The sequence below is a fragment of the Alexandromys fortis genome, unplaced genomic scaffold (assembly GCF_014885135.2).
Source record: "Alexandromys fortis isolate MF-2015 unplaced genomic scaffold, M_Fortis_MF-2015_v1.1 scaffold_25, whole genome shotgun sequence".
Lineage (NCBI taxonomy): Eukaryota > Metazoa > Chordata > Mammalia > Rodentia > Cricetidae > Alexandromys > Alexandromys fortis.
Window position 1 is genome coordinate 13,013,922 of NW_026067904.1, and position 18,028 is coordinate 13,031,949.

The 18,028-nt window shown below is 37.4% G+C and overlaps 1 protein-coding gene and 1 pseudogene across 1 annotated transcript in view; one reads left to right on the forward strand and one right to left on the reverse strand.

Moving 5' to 3' along the window:
* The window catches only part of LOC126497041 (cyclin-dependent kinase 2-associated protein 1-like), a 21,425-nt pseudogene extending 15,472 nt beyond the window's left edge, over nt 1-5,953 (reverse strand).
* The window catches only part of Ccdc178 (coiled-coil domain containing 178), a 374,856-nt gene that overhangs the window by 91,168 nt on the left and 265,660 nt on the right, over nt 1-18,028 (forward strand). Inside the window, exons 10-11 of the mRNA XM_050134843.1 lie at nt 7,308-7,403; nt 7,775-7,911. Of these exons, the coding sequence (XP_049990800.1) occupies nt 7,308-7,403; nt 7,775-7,911 (233 nt within the window). The remainder of the gene's footprint in view (nt 1-7,307; nt 7,404-7,774; nt 7,912-18,028) is intronic.

Below are 18,028 nucleotides of genomic sequence, written 5' to 3' on the forward strand. Positions count from 1 at the left end.
ATTATTTGTAATAGCCAGAACCTGGAAACAACCTAGATGCCCTTCAATGGAATAATGGATGAAGAAAGTGTGGAATATATACACATTAGAGTACTACGCTGCAGTAAAAAAAACAATGACTCCTCGAATTTTATGCAAATGGATGGAAATAAAAAACACTATCCTGAGTGAGGTAACCCAGACCCAAAAAGATGAACATGGGATGTACTCACTCATAATTGGTTTCTAGCCATAAATAAAGGTCAGGGAGTCTATAATTGGTGAACCTAAAGAAGCTAAATAAGAAGGTGAACCCAAGGAAAAACATATAGTCAGCCTCCACTTTTAATTGTCTTGACTAGTCTGCTTTTTGTCCCAACTGTTACTGGAGGTCTCAAGTGTCTATAATGCTAGACCAGTTGCTTGTGAAACATCTTCAACTCAAATATAGCCATCTTCACAAATGAAGTTTTCCTTAACAAACTTGCACCAGAGAGGTCATAAAATGAAAGTGAGGCTTTGGATGCATTCTAGCCAATCACATTCTGCTCTTCCTGGCAAATACCAAATTCAAATTTGTGGCTATTACTTACATAGACATTGATAGAGGCAGAGATGGACCAGGAATATGTAAAACACCAGAGACCCAATGCCAGTTCTTATAAAGGACAATTTACTTCCATAAGTGCCTTTGAGAATTTCAAGAATTGTGTTTTGATACCCTTTTTTATAGTTCTTAGTGAAAATTGTTCTCTCTCTCTCCTACCATTTTTTTCACTGATGTCTTTCGTACAGATTTTTAAGACTCCTGATGTAATCTTACATTATTCTCATGGTCTCATTTTCCTTCAGTTCTGATTTGATACATGCTATAAAGCTACTACTTTGTCAAATACATCAACAGAGCTTTTGTTTTACATGACCAGGTGATATTCCCCTCCATCTCTTGACTATCAACATTAGTTTATCACCAGTCTCTTTAATGATTTGTACAGCTTTGTGCTTTATTATTTGTCCAACTAAAATTTATAGTTGTTATGAGCTGGATATGAGGTAGAGAAACCACTTTATATTTTTTAAAGAAATGTCATTTTATTATATAAAATTATATAATTTTATTATATAAAATGTATTATATAGATAGGTTAATGCGGTAAATTCATTTTCATTGAATTCTCATACGTTTTGAAATGTTATTTCAGTACTATTAGGCATTTAGATTTTGATACCATGATTATTTAATGCAATTACAAACCCTACCTTGAAACAGTGTTATTGATATTCCAGTATATGGTAGAGTGTTTCTGACACTGATTTTATTTGTAGATAACTCATGCTTAGTGTCATTTTACTTTTTCTTCCACTAAACTTCAATTTAGGAACGGAAGAAATGGCTCAGCAGCTAAGAGAGCTTACTGCTCTGCTGAGGACCTGAGGTTATTTCCCAACACTCATGTGCATCTCACAACACCTGAAATCAGGTCCCTTTGGAGTTTTGGCATCTGTAGACTCCTGCACACATGTGGTACACATAAACACCTGTAGTCACATGCACATATCCATAAAAGTTTTTAAAAGTAGAGTCATTAAAAACACTATTTAAAAATCAATCTTCAGATTGACATGTCCCTGGAAGCAGTATGGCCCTTGGACACCAGTTTGCCCTCAGGTGGCAGCCCAGACATAACATCTATACAACCTACAATGACAACAGGAAGTATGGACCTCAACACAGATCCTGGCTGCAGAAGGGTCATGGACCCAGGCACTACTCTCAGCAGCAGCTTGGGCATGACATCACCATGTCCAAGTGTTCATGTCCATTGCCTGTGTTGAGAGAGACCCATGTGAACCATTCATGTTGAAGTCCAAGGGTCATGCTGAACTGGTCCTGCTGCTCACTGGCCCTGGGAGAGCTGGCCTGATGACATAAGAAAGCTGCCTCTACCCCTCATAGGATACCTGGCTACAACACCTAGGAAAGCGTGTCCCATGACTCACCATGAGCTTTGGAGAGCTGGCTGGGATGATCCCAGTGGCTGGGACTAACCAATTCACACAATCATACAAAAAGGGCTTTGAGTTGGCCTATGCCAATAACATCTACCCCATCTGTGACCTACTGGCGCATGGAAAGTAACAGGATCTCCATGACTTGGGTCAACAGGAGGGTGTCTGAGAGGAGTTTCAGAGATAGTCCAGTATTGATGGACCTTACACCTGAACAACAACGCATTACACAATGAACATTTGCAAGTAAAACTGTTGGAACAAAAGCGTCTACTCTGTGACACACAGAAGTTCCCAGTGCCACCAAGGTGAATGAAGAGGTGATGGAAAGAAAGGAAAGATTGAGAAACAAACTGAGTTTTTGTTTTGTTCTTTTGTTGTTTTGGAATTTGTTTATTTGTTAATTAATGTTTTACTTTTCAGTTTATTTTTATTTCATTTTAAGCTCCTTTGGGGGATACTATATAAGACTGAAGGGCAGATACAGAGAAACTGGAAAATGAATGCACTGGGGTGCATGATGGAAAATTCCTCAAGAATCAAAAAAAAATGTTTGAGCAAAGAAAACCCTTCAGTTTATATAATTAAATTAGAATACTTTGTTATATACTATGTTTTTATCTTAATTTATAAATAGAATTCCTATTACATATCTTTTTCCCCATGAGGAATTTGGTGCAGACTTTATAGATACTAGATTGTTTCTGTATGAATTCTGTTTTTTATTGATTTTATTGTCAAATATTATGTATTTTAACAGAACTTGTATAGAACTGCTAGTATATTTTAATTTTTGTATTTATTTAGTTTTCATTTTCTTTTTATATCCCATCCACAGTGCCCCCTCCCTTCTATCCTCCAAGCCCTTCCTTCCTCCCATTCCCCCATCTACTCCTCCTCTATTTCTCTTCAAAATATGACAGGCCTCCCATGAATATCAGGCAGTTACAGTATATCAAGTTGTAGCAAGGCTAGGCACTTCCTCTTCTACTAAAGCTGGATGAGGCAACCCAGTAGGGACCCAAAAACGGGCAAGAGAGTCGAGAACAGCCCTGTTCCCACTATTAGACATCCTACATGGATACCAAGTGACACAACTGTCACATATTTACAGAGTGCCTAGATCAGTCCCATGCAGGCTCCCTGGTTGTCAGTTCAGTCTCAGTGAGCCTGGATAAGCCCAGGTTAGTTGATTCTGTGGGTTTTCTTGTGATGGCCTTGACATCTATGGCTTCTACAATCCTTCCCTTTTTCTACAGAATTCCCCAATCTCTGCATGTTTGGTGTGGGTTTCTGCATCTGTTTCTATCAATTACTGGAAAAAGCCTCTCTGGATGACCATTGGACTAGATACCAATCTATGAGTCCAGCAGAATATCCTTAGAAATCATTTAATTAAGTTTTTATTTTTCTTCCTTTTTTCCAGTCATGTTCGGTTTTACACTAGGCATCTAGGCCTTCCTACCCCTGGGTCCTGGCCCTCCAGGCAGTGTCAGGGATGGGCTCCCTCTCGTGGTATGGGTCTAGAGCTGGAACAGACATTGGTTGGCCACTCTATGCCACCTTCACCCAAACACATGTTGTCGTAGGACAAATTGTAGGTCAATGGTTTTGTGACCAGGCTGGTGTCCCAATCCTCCACTGAAAATCGTGCCTGGTTACAGGAGATGGCTGCTTCAGGCTCTATATCTCCCATTCTAGGAGTCTTAGCTAGGGTCAGCCTCATAGATTCCCAAGAGTTTCCATTCCACTGGGTTTCTAGCTCTTCCCAGAGATACCCCAGTTCCAGTTGCCTCTCTCTATCCTCCTGCCACCTGATCCCTTCTGTTCCCTTCCATACCTCCTTTCCAGACCACCTCATCCACTGGTGATGTCTATTCTATTTCCCATTCACAATGAGATTTATGCATCCCTCCAGCTTGTTACTTAGCTTCTATGGGTCTGTAGATTGTAGCCTGGTTATTTTTTATTTTACAGTTAATATTCACTTATTAATTAGTGCATACCATGTTTGTCTTTCAAGGTCTGGGTTATCTCATTCATGATGATCTTTTCTAGTTTTATCCATTTGCCAACAAAATTCATGATGTCATTGTTTTAACAGCTAAGTAATACTCCATTGTGTAAATTCACCACATTTTCCTTATCCATTCATCACTTGAGGAGCATCTAGATAGTTTCTAGTTCCTGGCTAATATGAATAAATCTGCTACGAACATAGTTGAGCAAGTATTATTTAGATTTTAGCCATCCTTGATTTTTGATGTTTTCATATAAGGCTGGAAATTGTTTCAAGATCTGTGTTAGAATACTGATAGGTATTGCATTCAACTTGTAAATTGTTTTTGTTATTATGACCATTAGTACTACTTTTATCCTACAAATGCATGGTCACCAGGAATCTTCCTATCGTCTGCTATCTTCTTTGATTTCTTTCTTCAATGCCTTAAATTTTTTACCATGTAAGTCTTTCACTTGCTTGGTTAGAATTATCCCAAAATATCTTATATTATTTGAGGTTATTGTGAAAAATACTATTTTCTGATTTCTTTTTTTTTGTTAATGAAAATAAGCTTTATTACATCAAGTAATAAATACGAAGATGCAACACTTGCAGTTGTTTTCTTCCAGATGTTGTGACCGTCTCACAGTAAACATGGAACTGAGACCCACATTCTCAGGATGGACATTTGCAGGGCGCATGGCAGGTTGGGTAGTGTAACAGGAACTAACATGAACTGTCCTGTTTGTTGTGGTTTCTGTCCTGCCCAGTACCCTCTAGCTGTTTAGTCCCAGAGAAAAATCACACATAGGTCTCTATAAGTTATAAAGCTGATTGGCCCATTAGCTCTAGCTTCTCACTGGCTATCTCTCCCATCTTGATTAACCCATTTTTCTTATCTATGTTAGTCATGTGGCTCAGTACCTTTTTTCTGAGGGGCAGATCACATTCTGCTGCTCCGGTGGTCTGGGCAGGAATGAGAAGAATCAACTTCCTCCTTCCCAGAATTCTCCTGCTCTCATTACATCATTTCTACTTCCTGTCTGGTTTTCCACCTATATTTCCTGCCTGGCCAATCAGCGTTTATTTATAACATGATCGACAGATTACAGACAGTTCTCCCACACCAGGGTAGATTGCTCTTTCTTCTGTATTTATAACTTGGCATGTTTAAGATTGACTTCAAAGCACTCAGCCATGCAAAGGCTTAAGCAGAGCAGCTCTGTGAAGCAGGGTCTGCACTGTCCACAGGCAGGCCAGCTACTAAGCAGATGTGCTGTGGTCTGCACTCAAGTCCTCAGAGGCAGGTGAGCTCATGGAAAGGAAGTCAACTGGGGTGAGGCAAATGGCAAGTGTATCCAAAGGGAGATTTTAAAGGGGACAATGGAATTTGGGGGCAAACAATAGCTTGCTGTGAAGTGGCTTCACAAACATCTTTCAAATCAATGCTTGGGAAGAAAAAAAGAGCTGGATGGTTTCTAACTACTTAGAATGCACACCGTCAGTAACTGCAAAATGTTTTCCCAGTCTTCTGAATGTGGGTTCAGAGCTTAATGACCACGGCAGGAAAACCACTGCCATTTTGAACAAAGCCTCTCATCTCCACGGGGTAGCGAGATGGGCCTTCAGACTGGCCAGGGGCTAGCACCTGGCTTTACGCATTTCTGCCAAGCACTCCCGAACCAGGCTTCGGGCATGAATGATGCCTCCTTTTAGTCTCTCCATGGCGCTCTTGCTCCCTGCATATGTGGGTCTGATCTCTTTCCCCAACTCTTCAATGATGGCCAGCAGCTCGCGTATTTACTCTGAGGCACCTGGCTATTTCCTGGAAATAGCGATGGTGGCCCATAGTCCACTCAGCAGGAGGGAGGATGTCGCCATACTAGTAGAAGGCGAGTGGATGCTTCCAGCGTTGAGGGCGGCGGCGGGCATGTGCGCGGTCAAGTTCAGTTTGTACAACATTCCTGCGGGCGGCAGGCGCGCCGGGCAGAGCTGGACCAGGCCGCTAGCGTGGCGGGGAGGCCGAGGCCGAGGCTCTGGGCCAGGCAGCCCAGCGTTCCCGCACCCTTTGGAGCGCCCAGCGGGTTTTCTGATTTCTTTATCAGTCCATTTTTCATCTGTATATAGTAAGGCTAAAAATTTTGTGAGTTAATTTTATATACAGCTACTTTAGTGAAAGTATATATCAGCTGTAGGCGTTTCCTGTGTAATTTGGGGGTTCATTTATGGATACTATTGTATCATCAGCAAATAAAGATACTTTGACTTTTTCCTTCCAATTTGTATACACTTGATCTCCTTTACTTCAGCTAAGAGTTCAAGTACTGTATTGAATAAATATCGAGTGGAAAATCTTTCACAGATGTTTCCTGAGACCGTTGGACACCATAGATATTTGCATTACAATTCATAACAGTGACAAAATCATAGTTAGGAAATAGCAACAAAGAGAATTTTATGGTTGGGAGTCACCACAACTTGGCAAACTGTATTAAGGGTCCATAGTATTTAAAAGGTTGAGAACCACTGCTCTATCAGATTCATAAAAAGTCTCTTAAAAATTATTTGACTGCTCTTTGGACTGGAGATGGAGGGAGAAGGGAGTGGGGAGAGGGGGAGGGAAATGAGAGGTGGAGAGGAGGCATAAATTTTTAATAATAATAAAAGAAAATGGCTCTAGGATAGACGCATTACCCCCAGGTATTATTGATTGTGTGTTTACATTGGCATTTAGGAGGGCAGAGAGGACAAAGCAGGAATTATAGGTGGTTGTGGGCCACTGGCTGCAGGTGCTGGAAACTGGAATTGGGTTTTGTGCTAAAGTCATTTCTTCAGGTATTTAAACTATATACAAGTTTAGGAATTCAGCAATAAAATCTTGTTAAAATGTCTGTCCATTATATTTAAGTTCTTCATTTCTAGTTTCAAAACCTATAGGGAAAATGTGAAAGCCAGAGAACTAAGTAGTGGATTAATCAAGTGGTTATATTGTAAAGTGTGGGAGTGTATGCTTTTTTTTCTCCTTTGCTTGTCAATGTAATGAATTATAATTTAAATTTTCCTGTGACTAAAACATTCTATTTGTCATGATTATCCATCTGAATATTAAAAACACTCTACTTGATTTATATCTGATTTGCTATGCTTTATCAAAATCCTATATTAGGTTTCAAGATGGGAGAAGCATGTGACATTATTTTCTACCATGTCAGTCAATGTTCATTAGGAAAACTATATAAAGTAAAATGTAGCCTCTTTCTTACTCATAAAAATGAAGGAAATGTCAACAGTTCACTTATCTTCTGTGCATTTTTAGGTAGATGATTTGAAGAGACTGTTTGACCAATATTCCTGGAAGCAGAAAAATTTTGAGCAGCAGTACATGGAGTCAATGAATTATTATTATTCGGCGGTGAGTAGACTATTCCTGCCTTCCCACGGAGCACTACACACTCTACTTAGTTAGCAACATGAATGATTCAAACTAATTTTATTAACATTGAAAACTTAACTTTCAATTGAAATGGCGTAAATGACCGGCAACTAGAATTAACCAGGCTAGCTTTAATATAAAATATTCAGCTTTAATAAGGGTAAGAAAAGGAGGACTTACAAAGCTTACACAGGAAAAACAAAGAGAGCACAGGGAGCACACCTGCAATATTTATCAGTAAATATTAGCCTAAGGGAATCACGATGCCCTACAAACAAGGTGATTGGTTGGGCTTCCCCATCATTCAATTACTAAAAATGTATAAATATCTTGTATTCTATTTTGTCAAGAAAAAAGCATGGGATATTGAGCTTTCTGATATTTCGAAAGACTACACTGATGTTTCAACAAAGTTTCTGGCATTGTTAGAAGAAAACAAAAGACTCCAAACTGAAATTGACAGCCTCACAGAGGAAATCACAGGCAGGTAATTCAGAACTTATTGCTATATAGCTTTTACAATAGATGATCTGTAATAAACCCCTCCAGCATGAGTCCCTGGGGTGATATAAACATATTCATGTTTAATACTGCTTTAACTTAACTTAAATCTTCTACAAATGTTACTCTGTAATCATCCAAGACACTGTTAGCAAAAATCCCTTAGACATGTCATCTAGAGGTTTAGGATAACATTCAGCTTAGAATATGTGCGGTGATCCCCTCGTCTCTTCCAGCCCATACTCAATTCTTTCCTATAATAACTAACCTGGTTTACTTGGCTTAGGAACCAGTCTTCCTCATCTCACTTTCTGTCTCAACTCTCATATTCAGTATTTCTGCAAAGACTTCTCCACACTCTAGGCATTTTTTAAAATCTGCCCACAGTTCTACCAACAATCAGCTCTGATGTGTATGCCCAATGTCGTCTGAGAGTAGGTAACATACAGTCATGATGTCTCTGCTCTAGCTATTATCTTTATTGAGAAACACACATGTCTTTCTCATTTTAAGTAAAAGCATCATCAGTTATTTTGTCCATTGACATTAATTTTAGAAAAGGAAAGGGGCCAATCTCTTCACATATCCACAAGCCCTCTTGACTAGAGCATGTTCTATTTGCTGTATTATGCCATACCTGGTTTACTTTCATTATATGGCTCAAATCATGACTCAAATTCCCCTTCTAGTAACACTTGGCATGTCTGTGAAATTGTATTTTTAGACTATTTTTAACTGCTCTTTCTGTACAAGTATTACTTATCCTTATGATTACAGTGCAAGGATGTGTGCGAACCACCTTCTACTGTATCGAGGTGGGCACACATGTGCCTCCCCCTCGTGCCTTTTACCATGCCTGCAGTGCTGTGTTATAAAAATCGGCGGATGATTTCACTCTCCACCCTTATCCACAAGGGAGATCCATTGGCCGTGATATTTTGTATCTGATCATCACACTCTAGTCGGTTGCTATAATGCCTGAAATATATTGTGCTATCGATGACGAGGTCCTGAAGGAAAGGTGGAAGGACAAAGGGAAGGGTGCTGATCATAGTACTTGATAGTGATATGGAAAGTTTGTAAAAGAAAATGTGTAGTAAGCGTTTTTACCATTAGATATGATAGCATAGAGCCATTGGTAAAATTAATTTATGTATCATAAAAGGCCAAATTCTATAACTGAGTTTTCAGTTTTGGTGGTGGATAATTATGAAAGAACAGACTTCATAGGAAGTGACTAAAATCCAGTGTGAAAATCCACAACTTTAGATTGGCTATCACGACTGTATAGAAATGTGTAGATCACAGATCTGGATAATGTTGGTATGTGATGCTTATTTATGTGCAAATTTTTACAATAAAGCTTATAAAAATTTAAAAAAAAACATTAAGAAGAGAAAGAAAATAAGCAAAGATGCCTTAAAAGTGAGTGAGTCAGAGAGGAGAGCCACCTACAAGAGGACACGATTGTGGTGGCCAGCAGAAACAAGCAGCCTCCAGCCTTACTGGTATATAAGCAAAAAGGTTAACTTCCAACTCTCACTGTCATCCAGCTGTACCTGCTGTGTCTGTTTTCATGCTATTCCTTCTGAGAACCCCCCCAAATGACCAGATACCTCTGGACATGATGCTCTAGTACCATTGGGGAGAGTGTATTACTAAGACCACTGGTGGCTCTCATAGCTTCAGCAAGAATGTATCGGCTATCACTGCTCATATTTCACTGGGTGAAGCAAGTCATATGGTCAGATATCATGCTAATGGGATGAACAGACAGTTAATCAAAGAAGTACAAAGCACCAATAAATACAAGAAAAAAATGTCAGTCACTAGGAATGTATTAAAAGTACACTGAGATGCTATTTCACCTCAGTCAAGATAGTTGTGCTCAAGAAAACAAGCAACATCTCTGCAAGATAGTTCAGTGGATGGATAAAGGTGCTTGCTTGTGCAAACCTCCCGACATGAGTTCAATTCCTGGAACTTACATAAAGGTAGATAGAGGCAGAAACAATTACACCAGTTAACCTCTGACCTCCACAAGTGTGGTACGGAATGTATGCCCCACTCCACATATCATACATACACACACACACGCACACACAGACACACACACACACACAGAGAAAGAGAGAGAGAGAGAGATGCATATCTATTATTCAGTCAAAAAAGAAAACAGTGCTTTGAATGAAAATAGAATAGATGAAATAAGTCAGACTCAGCAAAATGTCAACTGTTTTCTATCATAACAGAATCTGGGAGAATGTGAAAGAGAGAGAGAAAAACTACAGAAAGTACAGGAGTCTGGAGATGAAGAAGGGTCTTAGTGAAAGTGGTCAGAGGGGAACAAGATTAGATAATAAAAAAGAAATAAGAACATTATAAACTTTCCTTGTCTGTAGACTCTAGTTTTACTAAATATATATGTCAAGCAAAGGAGAGAGCAGTTTGAAGAAGGGAACCAACAGGAGGAGGGTAAGAGGGAAGCATCCAGTTAAAATTCACAATGTATGTGTTTGAAATATCACAGTAAAGCCCATTTATTATTTGGAAGAATGAATTTACACTAAGAGTTTCATCGTGACAGTTGGGACCCTCTGACAACCATACATTGGGAACCACACCCTGCTCAGGGTGTGCTCTCCCAGCTAAGATCTAGAGAAGTCATTTTTTTCTTTCTCCAACAATAAAACCAGTTGATCCTTCAGGCGAATGTACTCATTCCTTCCGAGTGCTTTATTTGCCTTTATCCTAAATGATGCTCTATGTCGTCTTACAATTCGGTGTGTATTAACTACAATTATGTTTCCTAGATACAATAATGTTCCCAAATGCCACTAGTAATGAAAAAAAATATTTGACCCACAGAAATGGGGATAGAGTCCTCTGTGGCAAGGATGTCATGGGATGGCAACAGGAACAGGAAGCTTGGCTAATCACTTTTTATCCTCACACAGTAAGCAGAGAAAGAGTAGAAAGTAGGGGTAGGCTCCACATGTTCCAAGCCCTCCCTCATGGACATACATTCTCCAGCAGGGGTCTGCTTCCTAAACTTTAATAACCTTCTCCATAGCACCACCCACTAAGGACCAAGTGTTCAAATGTATAAGGGTTGTTGTCTTTAAAACCACTGCACTGCGTTTGGCTTGGGTGATTCAAGCTTGCTTTTACCCTTCAAATATACTATGGGCAGGATTTTCTTTGCCTTTGCTTCTTTGTCTTATTTTTAGATCATGTTTCTAGGACCTTTCCATTTGTCTATGTTAATGGACTTTTGTTGTTTTAGTTTTTTTTTTGTACATTTCATCTTGTCTTCTAAAAAAAAACCTGGGAATAGCAGTATCATTAGTAATAAACATGAATCTAATTCCAGTGATGGAATCAGACTGTCATACATGCACTTTCATTACTGAGAAGAGTCCCACATGCTACCTTGTAACCTGGGGTTTCCCTTTCTATACTGTGTTTGTGTTTTTCCTTAACCATGGCAAATGAAGTTTCACTTTACCAAAATCTCCATTCAATCCATGGCAATAATGTGCCTTATGATCTACTAGTACTCTGATTAAAATGGATGTATATTATAGAAAATCTATACAAAAAAACTTTAAAAGATCATGCTTAAAATCATTTTAATACAGATATTACTATAAATGCATATTTATACATAATGAATACCTGTGATTACTGTTTTTCTCTCATATAAGATAATAAAATTTTAATACACTATTACATAAGTTTCAAATATGTTTAAATAGCTTTATGATTCTGTTACACAGAAGATCTATGAAATATCACTGCAATATACTCAGTTTTACTGTTTGTTACAAATACTGGGGTCATAGTTTTGTGTGGAAATATGTTTCAGAATTCTTGTTTGACTTATGAAAATGTATTAGTGGTAAGATTTTAAAACCCTTAACATTTCTATAATGCTATGTTCTAGAAAGATTGTTTGATTCTTTTAAAGACTGAGCAGTACAGAAACTATTGCTCTAGTATCATAAAAAATGAAGTTTTAAACTCCATTTATTTGATTACCACTAAGGTTGAATATTTATACAACCTCCCTAGAATTCACAGTTATTAATTATTCATGGACATTTCCCAGGGTAAAATGAAGAAGTTAAGTTTCCAGGAACCAAAGTTTCTTTCCTAAACACCCACAGCTTTGTGCAGCTGGAATCTGTATAGAAAGTTCATTTTATATATTCATGTTCAAGTGTTTTTCTTACTTATCAAATTATTTGCAAGTTAATCTGGCTTCAGTTTAGCTGACATTTAGTGAACATTAAAATATACTTAGTATATTGGTAGAGAAGCAACATTTTCAGATATGAAAAGTAATGTTAAAACCCAGGCAGCAGGCATGCTAATGAACCATGTGTTCCTGCCTCCGTGTGCATGTGTGTGTGTGCGCGCGCACACACATACATGCATATTTCATGTGATTTTATGTTGTAAGTAGGATAAGCAAGCACTACAAACCTAGGAGCCAATGTGACAGATAGATATTAAGTCATATTATGATATTTGGATTCAGTTGAGAATAAAAATACATGAAGGGAACTAAATACTGTATACTGGTTAGGTTTCTACAGCCTTTACCTAAAAGTAGACTTATCAAGGAAGAGGGAATCTCAACTGAGGAACTGCTTTGATCAGGGCATGGGGGCATGTCTGTTTGGAGTTTTCCGAGTTGCTGATTGATGGAGTATGGACTCATCCACTGTAGGTGGTGTCATCCTGGACTGGTGTTGGGAACTAGCCTTGACAAAAATACCTCTTGCCAGGGTAGAGGGTGTGAGGATCAGAAAAATACTAAAGAGGACAAAGACAAGAATAAAATAATAAAACAGTAAACATTGGGTAGTATCAGGAGGGAGTTTTGGTGAATAATAAAATCTCCACATTTAATTTTTCATATGCTTTTATACCCCAATACAAAAGGGGGAATAAGACAACAAAAGACTTCTTTAACATAATACAAAGGGCAACTTGAACAGTTAATTGCTTCAACACTTTGAGACATCAAGTCAATAGCATTCTGTTGTTTAGGCAGTGAACCCACATTAGACCAAGTATCCTGAAAGCAGCCACTCTCCAGGCAACCTCCTATTACAAAATAAACAGAAGTACTCTTGCATATCCTGACCATCTGTCAGGGTGGAATGGATCTACCTGTATGGGCCATCTTAATGCCAAAAGAACCAAAAGAACCAAGTAACCACATCCTGAGTCAGGATGTGTATCCCTGCTTGTTGTCAACAACTTTTAGCAACTTCCAAACTCTCTGACCATCACACAAGGTAGAAATAGGCTCACACTTTTGGGTTTCCACAGACTGGAAGTCCTTGGAAGCAGGATAAAGGTAGCTGAACATGAGCCTAGAAACAAGGAAGAAGACAGCTTTCCTCCATAGTTCCAGCCTCTGCTTCTGTTTCAATTCCTCTCCTGACTTCCATCAATGATTTACCAGATATATAAGCCAACTAAACCCTCTTCTTCCCGGTACAGCTGGTCATGGTATTTGTCACAGTAGTAGAGAGGAAACTTGACAGAAATTGGTTCCAGAAGTGGGCTGGTACTGCTAGGGAGCTGACCAAGTTGTTTTGCAGGAGTATTGTGGAAAGCTGTTAGAACTTTGAGGTAATTATGAGAAAATAAATCTGTTCTTCCCAAATGTGCTTATGATCCTGATGCTTTGATCACAAACTCAGAACCCTATTCAAAGATTTCACAGTAGTGGTCATTGCACAATTTAAATTTTGCAAAAACAAAACCTTTTTGGTAGAGCTACCAGATGAAATTAAATGTATAGAATAAAAAATAACAATGAAAGATTGGAAGGTGATTATATGCTTGAGAATTAAGTATGGAAAAGTGCAAGGGTTATTGTCCAGCAATTATTTTGACTCATGTTTTAAAACAATAGAAAGAAGTTTATCAGCATCATTGAATGTGAATATAAATGGAGACTGCATATTGGTTTTCTGGCCTATAGACCCAAATAATCACACAAAAAGTATGTTACATACAACACTGGTTGGCCAATGACTTAGGTGTATTCCTAGCTAGCTCTTGCATCTTAAATTAACTCATTTCTAGTCATCCATGCATTACCATGAGGTTGTGGTCTACCTGTAAGGTTCTGGCATCTTTCTCCTTTGGCAGTTACATGGTATCTGCATGACTCTACCGTCTTTCTTCCTCTGTCTCTGCTTATATTTCCCACCTTGCTATATTCTGCTCTGCCATAGATCAAAGAAGCTTCTTTGTTAACTAATGGTAATAAATCATATTCACAGCATACAGAGGGAAACCCCACATCAGTTAAATGTCAAAGTACTTTGAATTCTCAAACAAGCATCTTTATATCTATGATTTAATCTCTCTTAAGACACTAATTTTCAGGATATAGAACGATATGGGGCAAATTAAGGTTTTGATCACAGGTAAGATAAATTTTTTCCAAAATATGATAGGTCAGAATTATCAAATCAGAATTTTTTGGCATCCTTTAAAATGCACACATCTTGGTTGATCATGACACTAACATTTATGTTAGCGATATAATGGATTAAAATATTACTCTTTAGAAAATTTATATAAAACCCAAGTCAAAGTTATTCTATGAATAGGAAGTTGGGAGCTTCTGAAAAGAAAATGACAACTATTGTTAGAAGATTTCATAGAAGCAAGAGCTGTCTAGCAGTTGGCTACTTTGCTTCTCTAATTTTTCAGCTTAAACCCCAATATCTGTCTGTGGGTTTTTATTAGTTGTTCTACATCTGATGATAATGTTTGGGTTATAAATTCATGAAAAATCCACTTGCCTGTGACTTTGCAGCCACTGGCATAAGCCAGAGCTACACATGGCTGGAGATGCCAACCAACCGGTTAGGTTTTCCTTTTTTCTCTCCTGGTGGTCTTTCTCTGAACCCCCTCTCTAGCTGCTGCCAAACTAGGTAATTGTAACTACCTTAAAATCCTGCCTAGCTTTTAGTGTTTTATGAAGCATCAGTCAGCCTCAAATCTTCATTATCAGTGGCAGCAGATTTGGTGAGAAAACTGCAAATTCTTAAAAGGAAGAATTAATTAAAACAGAGATTTTCCCACATTAAAAAATGGGAAGCACAATTATGATTGAGAAAGTTAGGTCTTTATATGATTATGTAATGCATGATTTAAAGATAGAACAATTAAATGAAGGGAAAATCAACTTAACTGGAATTGACATACATATAAAAATTATCATTTTTATAATCCTTATTGTCATTTTGATGATCCTTGGTTTATCTCTTAAAAGTTGATTGGTATGAATGCTAAGATACAGGCCAGCATAATAAAACTGATTATAGAGATATTCAAATTCAGACAGAGGAAATTAATGGAGAACCAATTTCAGCATTGCATTATAAGAGAGGAACAACCTAAGATTTCCAAACAAGCAACCTTAATATATTCAGTAACCTTATAGGAATTGTCAAATGATAGATATCCCCAAGACCCTGTAAGAGTTGAATGGAAGGAAGTGATAGTCTAATATGGCATGCTTTTATCTTTTGTGAAGCAAATGTTAAACTCATGGTCAACTTGTAATAGAATTATTCCTAAAGACTAGAGAGAAGTGGTCACAGCAGTTTTGAAACATGGTCCACAATTTCAATGGAGGACCTGGTTGGAAGAAGAAGCTAAGACCATTGAAAGACAGAGTAGAGTGAGAGGTGTGGAAATTTCCCAACATCAGCTTCTTGGAGAAGAAGATTATGTTAATATATAAAGTCAAATGCTATATGATGGTCACATCTTGGCTTTATTCTGTGCAGCAGCTTTGAATGCTAGTGACAGAATTGGAGAAGTAGGAAGTAAGACTAAGACATTTACTAAAACTATATAGGACCCAAAACAATCCTTCACTGATTTCTTACAAAGATTGACATCAGCAGTAAATAGAATGATACCAAATACAGACTATACAAATAATAATTGACTCTCTTGTTTTTGAAGATACCATAATGGTAACAGATCTAAGAGCTGTTAGTAGGGTAATTCAGCCAATGGGCTCTCTACAATCTGGAATTCCTTTGCTTTCTTTATTGCCTAAAGGATGTCCTCTTATAGTTACTGATAGAAAAGACTGTTTCTTTACTATACCTTTACAAGAAAAAGAGAAAAATTTGCCTTCATAGGGCCTACATAAATGATTCTTAGCAAATAAGAGATATCAGTGGAAGATTCTCCCATGGAGAATGTTAAATAGCCTTACCCTGTGCCAATATTTTGTAAGTCAGCCATTGAAAATAATACATAAGCAATTTTCTCTATATATAGTTTACCATTACATGGGGATATCTTTTTGGCTGATTCAAGTATAGAAACTTTAGAAAGAATGTTTAAAGAAGTAGAAAAAAATTTGTCTTGTTGGGGATTAAAAATTGCTCATGAAAAAAATACAAAATGGAGATTCTATTAATTATTTAGACTATAAAATATGTTTATAAAAACTTAGACTCCAAAAATTTCAAAGTAGAGGAGATCAATTACAGACTCTTAATGACTGTCAAAGGGTGATAAGAGACATTTCCTATCTTTTGGGAAGAAAGTGATGAGCTGAATAATTTATTCAAAACCTTAGAAGGTGACAAGGATTTCTAGAGTTGCCAGAAATTATCCCTTGAACCTGAGAGAGAATTTGCTTTGGTGGAAAAGAAATTACAGAATGCACATGTGGAGATGAAGCTCAACTGCAGTCTAGTCATATTACACTTTAAACATTGCCCTACAGGAATTTCAGTGCAGAGGGAAGATATTACCTTAGAATGGATCTTTTGACAAAATAAACTGAGTAAAAAATAAAAAAAAAACATGTGGAAAAGGTCTCTGAGTTCATTATAAAAAAGAAAATCAAGAATTCTTCAATTAGCAGGATGAGACCCAGGAGAAATTATAGAACCATTTACTAACGATGAAATTGACAAATTATGGGCAGAAAGTGAACCCTGCCAAAAAGCTTGCAGCATTTTTTTTTGGGAGGGGGGATTAACAACAAATATCCCAAAAGCAAGAGAATTCAGTTTATAAAGAGAACTAGCTTGATTCTTTCTCACATTGTATGGGAAACACCAATATCTGGAGTTCCTATATTTTGTACTGATAAATCAGGAAAGGAAGGATGTAAATCAGAATATTTAAGTAAAGTTGATATAGTCCCTTATTATTTGATCCAGAAGTCAGAATTATATGCTATTTTAATGGTACTAGTGGATTTTACATAATCTCTCAACATAGTTACTGATTCACAATGTGCAGAAATTGTTTTGCATATTGAAACCACTTAATTTATACCAGATGATACAGAATTGATTTTACTATTTATTCAATTACAGAAAATAATCAGGAATAGGAACAATCCCATATATGTGACACACATCCTATTTCATATGGGTCTGCCAGGTACTCTAGCAAAAAATAATGAAAAAAATGATGAACTATTAATTGAAATGTGCTGGAGACCTCAGAATTTCATAAGAAAACATCATGTCAATAGCAAAAGTTTGAAAAAGACTTTTCCATCATCTGGCAACAAGTCAAGTAAATTAACAAGGAAATGTCCTACTTGTTTGTTATACAAACAAACACCACAACCTATAGGAAGTAACCCAAACAGTACAAGATGAATGTGTTCCATTTTGTAGAATTTGGAAAACTAAAATATATACACTACACCATCGATACCTATTCAGGTTTTCAATGGGCAATTGCTTTGAGTTCAGAAAAGAATGATTTAGTAATCACACATTTGCTAGAAGTTATGGCCATCATGGGTATACCTGTACAAATAAAGACAGACAATGCTCCAGCATATACCTCTAATAAAATGAAACAGTTCTTTGCGTATTATAATATGAAGCATATTACATGTCTACCACATATTTCTACAGGGCTAACAGTTATAGAAAAATCCAATCAAACACTAAAGGGCATGATAGATAAGCAGAAAGAGGTAATAAAGACCCATAGAAATAAATTTCTTAGTGCTTTATTAACTTTGAATTTTCTAAATGCTAATGAGAAAGGAACAATAGCACCCAAAAGACATT